The sequence below is a fragment of the Ranitomeya imitator genome, chromosome 5 (assembly GCF_032444005.1).
Source record: "Ranitomeya imitator isolate aRanImi1 chromosome 5, aRanImi1.pri, whole genome shotgun sequence".
Classification (NCBI taxonomy): Eukaryota; Metazoa; Chordata; class Amphibia; order Anura; family Dendrobatidae; genus Ranitomeya; species Ranitomeya imitator.
Genome location: NC_091286.1, coordinates 412,379,042 through 412,398,033, shown reverse-complemented (window position 1 = coordinate 412,398,033; position 18,992 = coordinate 412,379,042). Strand labels below are relative to the sequence as shown.

Below are 18,992 nucleotides of genomic sequence, written 5' to 3'. Positions count from 1 at the left end.
AACCTGATCATCTGTATATAACCTGTGTGAACAGGGTTCAGAGAGGAAAAATCCATGTGTGCATACAGGGTAGAACAGCTTTTGTGCAGATAGCCCAAGAGGAGTGGTGGAACTCCCCAGTCTTGTAGACACAAGAGAACAATTATGGAAACAGGAACACATGGGCTACTTGCACAGTGAACAAGTCTGTATGATCATGTTCACACACCACCAAGAAACCTGAAGACACAAAAGAGAATAGTAAAACCAAAAACACTCAGTTTGAAAAAATGTTGCAGTAATCCGCAAGTGCTAGTAAAAGATGTAAAAAACAGGGTATTTGGTTGATACGTTTTTTGCAAAAAATGTATACTAAGCTGCTCTACCAATCTTCACGGTATACCCTTATCAGAGCAGTCCTAACTAATGTATGCAATCCCTATCTGATGTATTTAAAAACCTGATCATCTGTATATAACCTGTGTGAACAGGGTTCAGAGAGGAAAGATCCATGTGTGCATACAGGGTAGAACAGCTTTTGTGCAGATAGCCCAAGAGGAGTGGTGGAACTCCCCAGTCTTGTAGACACAAGAGAACAATTATGGAAACAGGAACACATGGGCTACTTGCACAGTGAACAAGTCTGTATGATCATGTTCACACACCACCAAGAAACCTGAAGACACAAAAGAGAATAGTAAAACCAAAAACACTCAGTTTGAAAAAATGTTGCAGTAATCCGCAAGTGCTAGTAAAAGATGTAAAAAACAGGGTATTTGGTTGATACGTTTTTTGCAAAAAATGTATACTAAGCTGCTCTACCAATCTTCACGGTATACCCTTATCAGAGCAGTCCTAACTAATGTATGCAATCCCTATCTGATGTATTTAAAAACCTGATCATCTGTATATAACCTGTGTGAACAGGGTTCAGAGAGGAAAAATCCATGTGTGCATACAGGGTAGAACAGCTTTTGTGCAGATAGCCCAAGAGGAGTGGTGGAACTCCCCAGTCTTGTAGACACAAGAGAACAATTATGGAAACAGGAACACATGGGCTACTTGCACAGTGAACAAGTCTGTATGATCATGTTCACACACCACCAAGAAACCTGAAGACACAAAAGAGAATAGTAAAACCAAAAACACTCAGTTTGAAAAAATGTTGCAGTAATCCGCAAGTGCTAGTAAAAGATGTAAAAAACAGGGTATTTGGTTGATACGTTTTTTGCAAAAAATGTATACTAAGCTGCTCTACCAATCTTCACGGTATACCCTTATCAGAGCAGTCCTAACTAATGTATGCAATCCCTATCTGATGTATTTAAAAACCTGATCATCTGTATATAACCTGTGTGAACAGGGTTCAGAGAGGAAAAATCCATGTGTGCATACAGGGTAGAACAGCTTTTGTGCAGATAGCCCAAGAGGAGTGGTGGAACTCCCCAGTCTTGTAGACACAAGAGAACAATTATGGAAACAGGAACACATGGGCTACTTGCACAGTGAACAAGTCTGTATGATCATGTTCACACACCACCAAGAAACCTGAAGACACAAAAGAGAATAGTAAAACCAAAAACACTCAGTTTGAAAAAATGTTGCAGTAATCCGCAAGTGCTAGTAAAAGATGTAAAAAACAGGGTATTTGGTTGATACGTTTTTTGCAAAAAATGTATACTAAGCTGCTCTACCAATCTTCACGGTATACCCTTATCAGAGCAGTCCTAACTAATGTATGCAATCCCTATCTGATGTATTTAAAAACCTGATCATCTGTATATAACCTGTGTGAACAGGGTTCAGAGAGGAAAAATCCATGTGTGCATACAGGGTAGAACAGCCAAAGGCGTAGCATCAATTCCTCTCAATGGAATAGGACACTGCAAGGGCTCCAAGAAAAACCCACAACGCCTAGCATACTCCAAGTCCATCAAATTCAGAGCAGCGCCTGAGTCCACAAATGCCATGACAGAATACGATGACAAAGAGCAGATCAAGGTAACAGACAGAAGAAATTTTGGTAATGGTGGCAGACCTAGCGAACCGCTTAGTGCGTTTAGGACAATCAGAGATAGCATGAGTGGAATCACCACAGTAGAAACACAGCCCATTCAGACGTCTGTGTTCTTGCCGTTCAACTCTGGTCAAAGTCCTATCGCACTGCATAGGCTCAGGTTTAAGCTCAGGTAATACCGCCAAATGGTGCACAGATTTACACTCGCGCAAGCGTCGACCGATCTGAATGGCCAAAGACATAGACTCATTCAGACCAGCAGGCATAGGAAATCCCACCATGACATCCTTAAGGGCTTCAGAGAGACCTTTTCTGAAAATAGCTGCGAGCGCACCTTCATTCCACTGAGTGAGTACGGACCACTTTCTAAATTTCTGACAATATACCTCTATTTCATCCTGACCCTGACACAGAGCCAGCAAATTCTTCTCTGCCTGATCCACAGAATTAGGCTCATCGTACAGCAATCCGAGCGCCAGGAAAAATGCATCGATATTACTTAATGCAGGATCTCCTGACGCAAGAGAAAATGCCCAGTCCTGAGGGTCGCCACACAAAAAAGAAATAACGATCCTAACTTGTTGAACTGGGTCACCAGAGGAGCGAGGTTTCAAAGCCAGAAATAGTTTACAATTATTTTTGAAACTCAGAAATTTAGTTCTATCTCCAAAAAACAAATCAGGAATAGGAATTCTCGGTTCTAACATAGAATTCTGAACCACAAAGTCTTGAATACTTTGTACTCTTGCCGTGAGCTGATCCACACATGAAGACAGACCTTTAATGTCCATTGCTACACCTGTGTCCTGAACCACCCAAATGTCTAGGGGAAAAAAAAGGCAAAACACAGTGCAAAGAAAAAAAAATGGTCTCAGAACTTCTTTTTTCCCTCTATTGGGAATCATTAGTACTTTGGGCCTCCAGTACTGTTATGAAAGGTAATTCAGTACCACAATGGACATAGAGGTCAGCGCACATACAGTGACCTGGCAATAACCCAAAAAACAAGAACGAGCTCTGAGACGTGGGAACTCTGTTGACCGCAATCCCTAATCCTCTCCAACCACACTAAAGGCAGCCGTGGATTGTGCCTAACGCTCCCTATGCAACTCGGCACGGCCTGAGAAACTAGCTAGCCTGAAGATAGAAAATAAGCCTACCTTGCCTCAGAGAAATACCCCAAAGGAAAAGGCAGCCCCCACATATAATGACTGTGAGTTAAGATGAAAAGACAAACGTAGAGATGAAATAGATTTAGCAAAGTGAGGCCCAACTTTCTGAACAGAGCGAGGATAGGAAAGGTAACTTTGCGGTCAACACAAAACCCTACAAAAACCACGCAAAGGGGGCAAAAAGACCCTCCATACCGAACTAACGGCACGGAGGTACACCCTCTGCGTCCCAGAGCTTCCAGCAAGCAGTAAAAAACAAATTGACAAGCTGGACAGAAAAAAACAGCAAACAAATAGCAAAGAGGAACTTAGCTATGCAGAGCAGCAGGCCACAGGAACGATCCAGGAGGAAACAGGTCCAATACTAGAACATTGACTGGAGGGCAGGATCAAAGCACTAGGTGGAGTTAAATAGAGCAGCACCTAATGACTTCACCACATCACCTGAGGAAGGAAACTCAGAAGCCGCAGTACCACTTTCCTCCACCAACGGAAGCTCACAGAGAGAACCAGCCGAAGTACCACTTGTGACCACAGGAGGGAGCTCTGCCACAGAATTCACAACACACAACCCAGTATTGGATTGGAAATCAATGTCTGTGTCCAGCTGGGGTTGTCAAGGGGTACATGGTGATGTTCCATTGCTGTCAATTTCGTCTTCCACTCCTTCTGAAGTCCCTGAGTTTTTGTCGGATTACCGGGATGTATTTGATGAGCCCAAATCCGGTGCCTTACCTCCTCATAGGGATTGTGATTGTGCTATTGATTTGATTCCTGGTAGTAAGTTTCCTAAGGGTCGACTGTTCAATTTATCGGTGCCAGAACACGCCGCTATGCGGAGTTACGTAAAGGAGTCCTTGGAGAAGGGTCATATTCGCTCACCATTGGGAGCAGGGTTCTTTTTTGTGGCCAAGAAGGATGGCTCTTTCAGACCTTGTATTGATTACCGCCTTCTTAATAAGATCACAGTCAAATTTCAGTATCCTTTGCCGCTGCTGTCTGATTTGTTTGCTCGGATTAAGGGGGCTAGTTGGTTCACCAAGATAGATCTTCGTGGAGCATATAATCTTGTGCGAATTAAACAGGGCGATGAATGGAAAACAGCATTTAATACGCCCGAGGGCCATTTTGAGTACCTGGTTATGCCATTCGGGCTTTCTAATGCTCCATCTGTGTTTCAGTCCTTTATGCATGACATCTTTCGAGAGTACCTGGATGGATTCATGATTGTATATTTGGATGACATTTTGGTCTTTTCGGATGATTGGGAGTCTCATGTGAAGCAGGTCAGAATGGTGTTCCAGGTCCTTCGTGCGAATTCCTTGTTTGTGAAGGGGTCAAAGTGTCTCTTTGGAGTTCAGAAGGTTTCATTTTTGGGTTTCATTTTTTCCCCTTCTACTATCGAGATGGACCCTGTTAAAGTTCAGGCCATTTACGATTGGACTCAGCCGACATCTGTGAAGAGCCTGCAGAAGTTCCTGGGCTTTGCTAATTTTTACCGTCGCTTCATCGCTAATTTTTCTAGTATTGCTAAACCGTTGACTGATTTGACCAAGAAAGGTGCTGATGTGGTCAATTGGTCCTCTGCGGCTGTAGAGGCTTTTCAGGAGTTGAAGCATCGTTTTTCTTCTGCCCCTGTGTTGTGCCAGCCAGATGTTTCACTCCCGTTTCAGGTCGAGGTTGATGCTTCTGAGATTGGAGCAGGGGCTGTTTTGTCGCAAAGAAGTTCTGATGGCTCGGTGATGAAACCCTGTGCCTTCTTTTCTAGAAAATTCTCGCCTGCTGAGCGCAATTATGATGTTGGCAATCGAGAGTTGTTGGCCATGAAGTGGGCATTCGAGGAGTGGCGACATTGGCTTGAAGGAGCTAAACATCGCGTGGTGGTCTTGACGGATCACAAGAATTTGACTTATCTCGAGTCTGCCAAACGGTTGAATCCTAGACAGGCTCGATGGTCGTTTTTTTCTCCCGTTTTGATTTTGTGGTTTCATACCTTTAGGGATCTAAGAATGTGAAGGCTGATGCCCTGTCAAGGAGTTTTGTGCCTGACTCTCTGGGTGTTCCGGAGCCGGCGGGTATTCTTAAAGAGGGGGTAATTTTGTCTGCCATCTCCCCTGATTTGCGGCGCGTGCTGCAGAAGTTTCAGGCTGATAGACCTGACCGTTGTCCAGTGGAGAGACTGTTTGTCCCTGATAGATGGACTAGTAGAATTATCTCTGAAGTTCATTGTTCGGTGTTGGCTGGTCATCCTGGAATCTTTGGTACCAGAGATTTGGTGGCTAGATCCTTTTGTTGGCCTTCTTTGTCACGGGAGGTGCGTTCTTTTATGCAGTTCTGTGGGACTTGTGCTCGGGCTAAGCCCTGCTGTTCTCGTGCCAGTGGGTTGCTTTTGCCCTTGCCGGTCCCGAAGAGGCCCTGGACGCATATTTCCATGGATTTTATTTCTGATCTCCCTGTTTCTCAAAGGATGTCGGTCATTTGGGTGATTTGTGATCGCTTCTCTAAGATGGTCCATTTGGTAACCTTGTCTAAATTGCCTTCCTCCTCTGATTTGGTGCCATTGTTTTTCCAGCATGTGGTTCGTTTGCATGGCATTCCAGATAACATCGTCTCGGACAGAGGTTCCCAGTTTGTTTCGAGGTTTTGGCGGTCCTAAGATGGGCATTGATTTTTCTTTTTCTTCGGCTTTCCATCCTCAGACTAATGGCCAAACCGAAAGAACTAATCAGACTTTGGAAACATATCTGAGATGCTTTGTTTCTGCTGATCAGGATGATTGGGTGTCCTTCTTGCCTTTGGCTGAGTTCGCCCTTAATAATCGGGCCAGCTCGGCTACTTTAGTTTCACCTTTTTTCTGTAATTCTGGTTTCCATCCTCGTTTCTCTTCAGGGCAGGTTGAGCCTTCGGACTGTCCTGGTGTGGATATGGTGGTGAACAGGTTGCAGCAGATTTGGACTCATGTGGTGGACAATTTGACATTGTCCCAGGAGAAGGCTCAACGTTTCACTAACCGCCGGCGCTGTGTTGGTCCCCGACTTTGTGTTGGGGATTTGGTTTGGTTGTCATCTCGTCATGTTCCTATGAAGGTTTCCTCTCCTAAGTTTAAGCCTCATTTCATTGGGCCATATAAGATTTCTGAAGTTCTTAATCCTGTGTCATTTCGTTTGGACCTTCCAGCTTCTTTTGCCATCCATAATGTGTTCCATAGGTCGTTGTTGCGGAGATACGTGGCGCCTATGGTTCCCTCCGTTGATCCTCCTGCCCCGGTGTTGGTCGAGGGGGAGTTGGAGTATGTGGTGGAGAAGATTTTGGATTCTCGTGTTTCGAGACGGAAACTCCAGTACCTGGTCAAGTGGAAGGGTTATGGTCAGGAAGATAATTCCTGGGTTTTTGCCTCTGATGTTCATGCTGCTGATCTAGTTCTTGCCTTTCATTTGGCTCATCCTGATCGGCCTGGGGGCTCTGGTGAGGGTTCGGTGACCCCTCCTCAAGGGGGGGGTACTGTTGTTAATTCTGTTGTTGAACTCCCTCCTGTGGTCGTGAATGGTACTTCGGCGAGTTCTGTCCATGGACTCCCTCTGGTGGCTGTGAGTGAAGCTGCTGCTTCTGAGGTTCCTTACACAGGTGACGTGGTTTATCCTTTGGTTGGCTGCTCTATTTAACTCCACTCAGATCGTTACTCCATGCCAGCTGTCAATGTTCCTGTGCTGGTTCAGTTCACTCTTGGATCTTACTGGAGACCTGTCTCTTCCGGCAAGAAGCTAAGTCCCCGTTTGTTATTTTCTGTTCATGGTTTTCTAGTCCAGCTTGCTTTCATGATTTTGTCTTGCTAGCTGGAGGCTCTGGGATGCAGGGTGGCGCCTCCGCACCGTGAGTCGGTGCGGGGGTCTTTTTGCACACTCTGCGTGGTCTTTTGTAGTTTTTGTGCTGACCGCAAAGATACCTTTCCTATCCTCTGTCTATTTAGTTAGTCTGGCCTCCCTATGCTAAACCTGTTTCATTTCTGTGTTTGTGACTTTCATCTTAACTCACAGTTAATATTTGTGGGGGGCTGCCTTTTCCTTTAGGGAAATTTCCCTGAGGCAAGGTAGGCTTTATTTTCTATCTCTAGGGCTAGCTAGTTCTTAGGTTGTGCCGAGGCGTCTAGGCCTATTAGGTACGCTCCACGGCTATTTCTAGTGTGTGTGATAGGATTAGGGATTGCGGTCAGCAAAGTTCCCACTTCCCAGAGCTTGTCCTGTGAGTTTAACCATCAGGTCATTCTTGGTGCTCCTAACCACCAGGTCATAACAGATCCCTTGGCTAAGTTCTGACTATCCATTTTGTCTTTGCCCCTTGATAACTTTGTCCCGTGGTTATCCTTCTAGAAGTTTTCCTTCTCCTCCTAGCTCTCCAGAGTTAGGCTACACCCCCAGAAGTCACGTGCTTAAGGTCCTGTTTGTCTGAAGCACGCATCTTTATTGCTGCTGCCCTGCTCCACAGGTATCTTTGGGCATAGCTTGTTTACTCAGAACACGCGCACTGGCTCAGTTAGCAAGTGCAGTGCAGTGTTCCTGACACGTACAGTGCTAGCTCAAGTATTAACCCTCTCCATATGTCAACAGACTTCAAAATATTCTGAACAAACAGGGTTGTGTCTCCCCCTTCTTTGAGCTGGGCATTTTGTTTATATAGCTTTCCATGAGTAGGTACCTGAACAGTCTGGCCTGGATCCTGCCCTGTCCATATCTATTTTGAGGTCTGCTGACACAGAGAGATTTAATAGAAGAGATAGGACCGTCCTGTTTGGGTACACTTTGTCGTGGTGGGGGGGGCTCTTACGCTTTTTTTTATCAAAATAGTGTTAACTAAGTACCATTTGTTATTTGCATGTGCTATTGATTTAATTACTACAGGGTATTTGCTCATTTTGTTTTAATGTCAGATTTTGTTTGCTAAATGGCGAAAGTGTGAACATGCACCTACACATTTTTGCATTTATTTGGAAAGTGTTAAAAATGCTCTGAAACCCCTCAAATCTGTTATTCATGTCATCCAATATTTGTAATGCCGCAAAGTAGAATATACTTATCTTCAACAAATAGGAAAAACCCTTTTGGATTCTTGCTTAGAATCTTAATGGCCTTCTCTGTCATTTCTGCAAGGGTTGGGTCCATGGTTTTGTCTCGGTTTAACTCATACTTCATGTCTTTTGGTTCAAAAAGACCTAAACAATTAAAACAAACACGATAATAAGTACGTTTGTAATGATCAGTTGGTATCTCAATCTCAAGTAATGAGAGAATGCTATCATTTTTTGCTTGACATCTGAATAAGATGAAGACTTACCATAGATGTTACAAAGTCCCATTTAAATATTATAGTTGTTAAAAAAGAGCCTTACCCATAAGATAATCAGTGTTACTTTCAGTAACAGCTTCAAACTGCTCTTTGTTCCAGACATATTTAGAACCCTGAAAAAAAAAAATCAAGAAATACATGCAGTTCAAAATGATTGGAAAACGTATTAAGTACAGGGTGATTCCCTCGCTACTTTACCTGGAAAAATTGCTGTAACTTCTAAAAGAGACAATCTATTGTACTGAAATTTGGACTGTACATACTTTGTTTCATGAGAAATGAGAGCGCAAAGAATCTCGGCAACAGCGACATGAAACATCCTCGTGCCGAGTGGTCGAGCCGACCTGTCACCCTGCCGTTGGTCTCCACTACAAGATTCCCTTGTTGGACGCCTTTCTGCGATTCGGTATTTTATGTGCTTGCATTTTACTCCTGCCGAATTCCTTCTTTATTTGTTAGCAATGTACAGATATAGTTTTGGAGGAGCATGTTTCTTTGTGAAAACTTATTGGAAAACAAAGCCCTTAAACAGGTACCAAAGTGAGTTTCTAAAGAAATTTGGAAGTTGAAATTCGCCGTCCATACCGTATATTCTCTCATTGGTGAATAAGCTAGAATGCAAAGGAACATTACTGGATAGGCATAATGGGGGATGTTTCATTTGGAGCCATTTTAAAGTTCTGGTGTACAGTAACAACAAATTAATATTATAGGCATATCGAGAGAACATACAGAAAGAAATTCAGGCTATGACCCCAGACATCCGGTGGAATACATTTAACAATATGGAACAGCGTGTGCACAGTGGCGTAGGAAGGAGGTGCGGGGGGGGCCGGGCCGCCCTGGGCGGCACAATGCGGGGGGCGGGTATCAGCGCGGCTGCGCGCACTCATTCTCTGCTCCTTCCTCCCTGCCCTGCATAGTGAGGACTGGAGCAGAGCGCTGGCAGTGCGTGCGGCCGTGCAGAGTTGCTGGCTGCAGTGTAGCGGGGGCACACAGTCACACACGCTGTGACTCACCCCCGCACCTGCAGTCAGAAGCAGAAGCTCCGATCCCTCCCCTCCAGCAGCGTCACAGCTCTCACACTGTGAAGAGCCATGGAGGGGCAGGGCTAAATGTCGGGGGCGGAGCCACGGACAAGCAGGAAGAAGAGGCAGAAGGAAATATGAAAATCGGAGCGGGAGACAGAAAAGATGTGACTGTGAGAGACAGAAAACACAACAGAGAGGCAAGACACAGGTGAGAAGTTTATATATATATATATATATATATATATATATATATATATATATATATATATTGCATCATTGTCTAAGGGTCACACTTCCGTCTTTCTGTCTGTCCTTCTGTCTTTCTTTCTTTCACGGATATTCGTTGGTCGCAGCCTCTGTCTGTCGTCGCTGATTGGTCTCGGCAGCTGCCTGTCATGGCTGCCGCGACCAATCAGCGATGAGCGCAGTCCGATTAGTCCCTCCGCTGCAGTCAGTGCCCGGCGCCCACTCCTTCCTCCCCACAATCAGTGCCCGCTCCATAATCCCCTCCAGTCACCACTCACACAGGGTTAATAGCAGCAGTAACGGGCCGTGGTGTAACGCACTCCGTTACCGCTGCTATTAACCCTGTGTGTCCCCAACTATTTTCTATTGATGCTGCCTATGCAGCATCAATAGTAAAAATATGTCATGTTAAAAATAATAAAAAAACAAAAAACCTGCTATACTCACCCTCCATCGCCTTTCCCGCTCTTCGCCACGCTCCAGTGCCCGCTCCATGCAAGCGGCAGCTTCCGGTGCCAAGGATGGTATGTGAGAAGGACCTGCCATGACGTCACGGTCATGTGACCGCAACGTCATCACAGGTCCTGCGCTCATACCAACCCTGGGACCGGAAGCTGCCTCGTGCGGTACAGGGCCAGAACTTCATCGGAGGGTGAGTATATGTTTATTTTTTATTTTAAGTCTGTATACTACGTGACTCTGTGCTGTATACTCCGTCACTGGGCAATATACTACGTGGCTGGGCAATATACTACGTGGCTGGGCAATATACTACGTGACTGGGCAATATACTACGTGGCTGGGCAATATACTATGTGGCTGGGCAATATACTACGTGGCTGGGCAATATACTACGTGGGCTGTGCAATATACTACGTGGCTGTGTTATATGCTATGTGGGCTGTGCAATATACTACGTGGCTGTGGTATATACTATGTGGCTGTGCTATACGCTATGTGGGCTGTGTTATATACTGCGTGGGCTGTGTTATACACTACGTGGCTATGCTATATGCTATGTGGGCTGTGTTATGTGCTACGTGGGCTGTGTTATATGCTATGTGGCTATGCTATATTTCTCTGCTGTATCTGCATCATGAATCATGCTATGTGTTAAAGGGGGGGCCCACTGAGACTCTTTCGCCCGGGGCCCTCTAAAACCGCGGCCGGCGCTGCAGCTGTTTAACGCTATTGACGTGCGGGTCCGCGCCCGCACGTCAATAGTTAACAACAGCCACCAGCCATTTGGAGGCAGGCAGCTGAAGTCAGCCGCAGCACACACGTCGCCGGCTTCTGACGTCATTGTCAGTCGCCGGCGAGTGTGCGCTGCTGGAGGGAGCTCGCCGCATGGAGCGCTGGTCAGGTGAGGAGACTCTGTTTGTTTGGTTTTTTTTTGATAAGCTAACGGTGGACACACTGGGGCAATGCTGGAGACACTGGGGCAATGCTGGAGACACTGGGGCAATGCTGGAGACACTGGGGCAGATTGCTGGACACACTGGGGGCAATGCTGGAGGACACACTGGGGCAATGCTGGACACACTGGGGCAGATTGCTGGACACACTGTCTGGGGGCAATGCTGAAGACACTGGGGCAGATTGCTGGAGACACTGGGGCAGATTGCTGGAGACACTGGGGCAATGCTGGAGACACTGGGACAGATTGCTGGACACACTGGGGGCAATGCTGGAGGACACACTGGGGCAGATGATTGCTGGAGACACTGGGGCAATGTTGACGTCATTGTCAGTCGCCGGCGAGTGCACGCTTCAGCTGCGTGGAGAGAGCAGGAGCGCGGTCAGGTAAGCAGAACTTGTTTTTTTTTTTGCAGTTCCGATCATGCGTGTTGTCCTATTTTTGGTAACCTTTGTGTGTATTGATCCGAGGGGGGGGCGCCAAACTCGGGAGCAGCCCCGGGCGGCAAAAGCTCTAGCTACGCCCCTGCGTGTGCAGGAGTGCTTGGATGCAAATGGTGAACATTTTCAACACCTGCCTTAAAACATCAGTTTCCCATGAACCAAAGTATATGCAGTCCAGATTTCAGTACAATAGATCATCTCTTTTAGAAGTTATAGCAATTTATCCAGGAAAATTAGGGAGTGAATCACCCTGTATAATTCAGGAAAAAGGCCAGCACTGGTGTAAGATAAAACTCCTAGGCTTTATTTAGGACATATTGTAAGATACGCGGTAACAAGAAGCTTTTTTTCATACGAGAAAAATCTCCAATGAAATGCTAATGGTTAAAAACTGACAAACTGACCAAGCACTGATAGAAATCTGACCCAAAACACTGATGAAACTGAGAAAAATCACAGATGTCTTACTGAAACAGCAAACATTCAATGGACTTTGTAATACACACTACCGAATATATTTTTGGGTCGCCATATTGTATGACCTATAATATTTTTGCTTTATTATTGATGATGTTTTTTTTTATCTAGAACTGTGTATTCTACTTTTAAGAGGGAGATTGAGCAAAAACAGCTATTTTGACAAAATGTTTCTTTTTTTTCTTTATAAGCTGCGTCATAATTTTATATTGCAGGTTGTTAAAAAAAAAAAAAAAGGTAGCAAATTCAATGTTGTACAGAATAGTCTTTTTTGTAAATTATTTTGTATTGTAATAAAAGCAGATAATCTAAGGGGTTTGTGACTCAGATTAAATCACAAACGTTGTGACTGGAATTAGCTTCAATCCCAGCAGTTTAATTGCTTAGATGACGTTAGAACAAGTAGAGTAACTTAGAAGGCTGAGAGGATGCTTTGTGAAGATTTATACATCATGCAGCTGAAGATCAGGGTGAACAGCATGCTTTAATCAAGTAACTGTACAGGGAATGCTAATGCGTTACACGACAATTACACTTTTACTAAAAGGGGTTGCCTGCTGTATCTTAATCAAGTATGTTCTCCAATTCTTAAAATGACATTTGATGGATGAGCATGTGATCAGACTCGTGTATCGGCCTCTTCCAACTGAAAAACATTGTACATGGGAAAGCTGTCTAATGGACAGGTCTGGTCACATGCTCAGGGCCACCATCAGGGCATTACAGCTGTTACTGGTGTATGGGGCCCGATGAGCAGAAGTACAGAGGAGGGTCTGGACTGGGCCCTCCTCTGCTCACCGGGCCCTAGGGGCAGGAGGATCCTGCCGGTGCAGTAACTAAACATGCATCCTCGAACGCACATTCAGTTAAAATCTATTGCCATGCAGACCCACACGGCAATAGTTAAAAGCCGCCAGCCAATCACAGGCTGGCAGCTGACGTCAGTGTTCACGTCACCGGCGTGGAAAGTCACTGTCAGGCACCGGCGAGTCCGTGCTTCAAATAGATGGAGGAGACTACGCTGGACCATGGCAAGGTAAGGAGAAAGTGTAATATGGGGGCAGATTAGGCAAGATCATGGGACACATTAGGTAGCATGGAGACAGATGGGGCAGGATGGAGACAGATGGGGCAGGATGGAGACCGATGAGACAGAAACAGAGGGCAGGATGGAGACACATGGATCAGGATCATGAGGCAGAATAGAGAAAATGGAGATACATGGGGCAGGATCATGGGACAGCTGGGGCAAGATCATGAGACAGATGAGGCAGAATCATGGGACACATGGGGCAGGATGAAGAAAGATGAGGCAGGATCATAAGACAGATGAGGCAAGATCATGTGTCACATGAGGTAAGATGGAGAAAGATGAGGCAGGATCATGGGACAGATGAGGCAGGATCATGGGATACATAATGCAGGATGAAGAGATCATATGGGGCAGGATGGGGAGATCATATGGGGCAGGATTGGGAGATCATATGTGGCAAGATGGGAGCTCATATCGGGTAGGATGGGACACCATATGGGGCAGAATGGACACACATGAGGGCAGGATGGGAGAACATATGGCTGGAGCCAGGAATGAAACACAAGGGGGCCAGGATGGGTGATATTATTACTGTAGGGGCTAATTAAGGGATATTACTGCAGTGATGTATTTTATTTTTGAGGATTCGATTTTCAATGGGGGTATTTTTACTGTGCAGGGCAGCACTATGGTGCTTTGTATTCTTCATCTGGTGTAGTGTAGAAAAAAATTAGGAAAAAATTAAGTAATGTGCTCTGCAAGCACTGCTCTAGATAACTGTGTCATTTTCTGCAGAGATGAGTCCTGGTTGATAGAAGTGATGGCGTTCTGCACTGGATGAAGACGAAAAGCGAAGATGAAAGACTTCAACAACAGATGTCACTGTTGAGTCAGTGTATTACCTGTACACTTGCACTATGCACTGTATATTGTATACAGAGCTCTTTTGTACAATGTCACCTGTGATTACTGTATTACCTGTACACTGACACGATATACAGAGCTCCTGTGTATAATGTCACTGGTGATCAATGTATTTCCTGCACACTGACACTGTATAATATATATATAGAGCTCCTGTGTATAATGGCAATTATGGTAATATTAGTATTGTCTTTTTTTTCTTAATGATCAGTATTGTAGTATTCGGTCACTATGTGGTGGTAATATGTGTTTTGGTCAAGGTCTGGCATTTCTTGTTCCATTTATGTGGTATTATTCTTTCACAGTGGTGGTATATGTGGTCTGGTCTTGGTGTGGCGGTATTTGTCCCTTGTATGTGGCATTATTGGCCACTATGTGGTCCGGCCACGGTGTAGTAGTATTTGTTCCTTGTCTGTGATATTATTCGATCACTATATGGTGGTAATATATAATCCAACCATGGTGTGATGGTATTTGTCCCTTGTATGTGGTATTAGTGGTTATTTTAAAAATTAAAAAATAAATAAAAATTTACCTAAAAAGAGTTTTGGCCATTTGTCCCTGCTTCACAGATGGTCTTGGCACCCGCAGCTCTTCCTGTGTTCATCGGTCACGTGGTACGGCTCATTAAAGTAATAAATATGGATGCGACTCCACTCCCATAGGGGTGGAGCACATATTCATCACTATAATGAGCGGTACCACGTGATCGCTGACAACAGGAACAAGATGCCGGCGCGCGCCGGAGACCATCGGAGAAACAGGAACCGCACCAGGAGGGTGAGTATGACGGGGGAGGGTGAGCCATGCGATATTCAACTGTCCCCGTTCCACTGCCAGGCTGTCTTCAGCGTCCTCTGGCTGTGACATTCAGGTCAGAGGGTGCGATGACGTGGTTAGTGTGCGCACTCTGCCTGAACAGTCACGGCAGAGACCCGAAAGACACAGCGGCGTGCGGCGGTGGAATGGGGACAGGTGAATATCACAAGTGCCGGTGGTCCTGAGCCAGCGGCTACTCCAGCACCTGGCCACCATAGCGTAGCGCGCCGGTGTCCCCGCCTGCTCAGGACATCGACACCTCACCCCCAGCGACGAGAGGTGAGTATGTAATTTTTTTATTTTTAATTGCAGCAGCAGCATATGGGGCATGTTATTCTATGGAGCATCTTATGGGGCCATCAACCTTTATGGGGCATACAATTCTATGGAGCATCTTATGGGGTCATCAACCTTTATGAGGCATATTATTCTATGGAGCATCTTATGGGGCCATCAACCTTTATGGAGCAGCATATGTGGCATATTATTCTTTGGAGCATCTTATGGGGCCATCAACCTTTATGGGGCATATTATTCTGTGGAACATCTTATGGGGCCATCAACCTTTATGGAGCAGCATATGCAGCCTATTATTCTATGGAGCATCTTATGGGCCCATCATTAACCTTTGTGCAGCATTATATGGAGCATATTTTTGTATGGAGCACCTTATGGGGCCCATCATGAACTTTATGGATCATTACTGTATAGGGGGCGTATTTTGCATGGAGCATCTTATGGGGCCCATCATGAACTGCATGGAGCATTATATGGGGCTCCTGATTCAATATGGATATTCCAAAACACTTAACCTACTGATGTTTCAATTAATTTTACTTTTATTGGTATCTTTTTTTATTTTTGAAATTTACCAGTAGCTGCTGTAGTTCCCACTCTAGGCTTGTACTCGAGTCATTTTCCCAGTTTTTTTTGTGACAAAATTAGGGGTCTTGGCTTATACTCGGGTTAGCTTATACTCGAGTATATACGGTATTTTTTCTAATATTTCATTAAACATTCTTTGTTCATTCATTAAGTGTCTTGAAATTAAATTTATGGAAGCATATTTATAGGGACAAACTTTGATTATACAATCATTGGTTTATTCGGGCATATTGTTTTTCCCTGATAAGGGGGATTATTCTTCTTTTTGCAGTGGACATATCCCTCCCTCCTCATGCACTATTTTTTATTTGTATACATTGTTTGTATTCTAATATGTCCTTGTCTTGTGTCAGTTTTACTTATTTTTAATTTCATAAAAATAAATTTATACAGATTGATTTTGTCCTTGTTTGATACCATTTATTTGGGAATTTCTATGTTTTTTCTTGGTATTTTTTGGACTCATTATTTTTAGTGTTTTCTTCTATTTTTGTAGGATCTATTCTATATGTGCAATGGTATGTATCATAATCTTTATGAAATCGGGAAAACACTTTTGCATGTAAGGCAGCTTTGAGATATTAGCTCCCCAAAACCCTTTTTTAGCTTAGGTGTTGCTTGAAATATGATGACCTATAAGCGATATCCTTCTGTTCTGTAACATTTACACCTGCCTACCTGTGGATAATAGTCAGATTCCTGTTTGTGTCTTAATTTGAAATATTGATATTTTATTTAGTGAATTAAATGTTCTGTTTTAAGTTCCCATTTATTGTTTTACTTATGCTACATAATATTGGGAAAGCACTTTTCTTTTTTTCTATTGTTAAAAATTGATTACGCTATTGCGGTAAGGGTCACATACTCATCATATTTCTCACATAGTGCTTAATTTATAAGCCACATATGGTTGTTCAAAAAAGGCCAGTTACAATGGATCTTTTAGCACAAGTCTTGTGAGATCACCCACTGAAGTCCCTATCATCTTTGGTTACCTATGAACTCCACTTGCTATACACGACAATATTTATATTGACAGTATGTAGTACAAACAGTCACAGGCTCAAGCCCCTTGATCTACTAAAATAATGTTTTAAAAAATATAAAATAACATAATACCAAAACATAAAATATTTAATCTCAGCCTTTTCGTAAACTAAAAATAAAGTAAGAAAATACATATATTTGGTATCACCAAATACGCGCCTGCAAAAGTCCAATCCATTTAACTCATATGGTAAAGAGCATAAAGCAATAAAAAGAGAAATTCCACAACTGCCACTTTTTGATCCCCAGACTTCTCCCCAAAAAATGCAATAAAAAGCAGCCAAAACATTTATGTGACACCAATAAAAACTGCACCTCACCATCACAAAATCAAACCCTCAAACAATTCAATTAATGGAAAAATTAAAAAGTTAGCCGTCTCAAAAAGTGGAGACCCACAACAAATTGGAATTTTTGCCAGGTCATTTTTACAGCACACTGAATATCGTAAAAACAAAACCACCATTTCATAACAATTGGAATTTTGGTTTCTGCAAATTATATTTTAAAATGTCAAATATAGACAAACGAATGGCACTCACCAGGCTAGTTTTTCAGACTTTATTGCAGCATTTTCCCGAGGGAGAATGGGAACAGGGGTGCGTGAATGACAACGATCGTTTCGCGCTAGTGTGCTTCAAAAGGTCACACCCGTTGAAGCGCACTTGTGTGAAACGATTGTCGTCATTTACGCACCCCTGTTCCCATTCTCCCGCAGAAGATGCTGCAATAAAGTCTGAAAAATTAGCCTGGTGAGTGCCATTCGTTTCTTTATATTTGATATTGGAGGACTATTGTGGCTCTGGATGAACATGCAAAGGCTTCAGGTCGTCTGCCAGCTGCGGCTCACGTAGGGATATGGACGGCAGCACTGCAGGTGTTTAAGTGGTGCAGACTCTTTTGGTTCTTTCATGAGATATTGTAAAATGTATCGGGTCATTCAAAACTACAAGTCATCCCACAAAAAAAAAAGCTTTATATGAGCTTATGTTTGGACAGAAAAGTAAGAAAGTCATCATGACTCTTAGAAAAATGGGAGGAGTAAGCAAAAATGCCCTGTTGATAAGGGATTAATATTCCATAGAAGAGTTGCACAATACCGGTCTCTGGTCCAGCCACATTTTTGTCAGAATAAGATTATCTTTTCGTAGGCCATTACTTGATGAATGGGTTGGGTATTCTGGATCTGGCGTCCCCTTGGGAAACATATAGGCTCTTCCTCCCCCAAGAATAACCTGCATTGAAGAGATTATGAACCAAGAAATAGTTGAATCAGTCGTAAATGTTAGAAGAGCAATACAATAAAAAGATATATACAGTATATATATAAGGAAAAATGTAGCAGGTTCTGTTTATAAATTAATGGCAACTATATGCTGTAACTATATGCTACAGTGGTCATTACGCTAATCCCACCCATCGACGCTATATATTTACATTAATATCAGTATTTGTAACCAGCTGGTACGCAATGTCCTTGCAGCCTTTTTGGATCATATCACTAGTCATCTCATAGTCAGAGTACCAGCCCCGATAGGCACTATGTGCATAGGCAGCTGCTGGAGAGGCATGTTGGACACGGGTCGTTGTTACAATGCCTACAGATTTTCCTGCAGTAAAGAAATACAATAGAAATTTCTTAAAAAGTTCATAAAAGGCTATAATAACAGGTAAATACATGAACACAAACTTTAGAATCTCTAGCTTGCTAATTTGTCCCCAAACCACTTTACTACAATAGTTGAATGTGTACTAAGTCTTTATAAACATTTCTACAAAGTATTTTGCCCCAAAGTTTTTCATTATAAATAACCTACTGAAATATAAAAATTTGGCATATAGAAAAAACCTGTAAGTATTAGTGACAGAGTGATTCTTTATGTGTACTATTACTATACGTTATGTTCTATGAACTTCTGCTTGTTTTCTACCAAAAAATATTTTTAAAAAACAGCCACGATGTCTTTGTACCTGCCATCTTTGCTCGATGAAGTATGGATTTGACCTCATTCCCATTAGCAGTCTCACAGAGGCCATATGTTGTAGCTGCACTGACTCCCAGGGTCCCAGAATTAGCTTTTACCCCGCACAAGTAGGCTGTACCTGTACCCGCACTGTCAGGTACTTGTGCATCCACGTTGTACACCTGCAGTATAAGCAAG

The 18,992-nt window shown here is 43.6% G+C and overlaps 1 protein-coding gene across 1 annotated transcript in view; it reads right to left on the bottom strand.

Annotated features, from left to right (window-relative positions):
- Window positions 1–18,992, bottom strand: part of LOC138638051 (alkaline phosphatase-like) — a 170,395-nt gene that overhangs the window by 62,970 nt on the left and 88,433 nt on the right. Inside the window, exons 4-8 of the mRNA XM_069727021.1 lie at window positions 18,802–18,976; window positions 18,268–18,440; window positions 17,931–18,065; window positions 8,552–8,621; window positions 8,240–8,374 (exon numbers count right to left, since the gene is read on the bottom strand). Of these exons, the coding sequence (XP_069583122.1) occupies window positions 8,240–8,374; window positions 8,552–8,621; window positions 17,931–18,065; window positions 18,268–18,440; window positions 18,802–18,976 (688 nt within the window). The remainder of the gene's footprint in view (window positions 1–8,239; window positions 8,375–8,551; window positions 8,622–17,930; window positions 18,066–18,267; window positions 18,441–18,801; window positions 18,977–18,992) is intronic.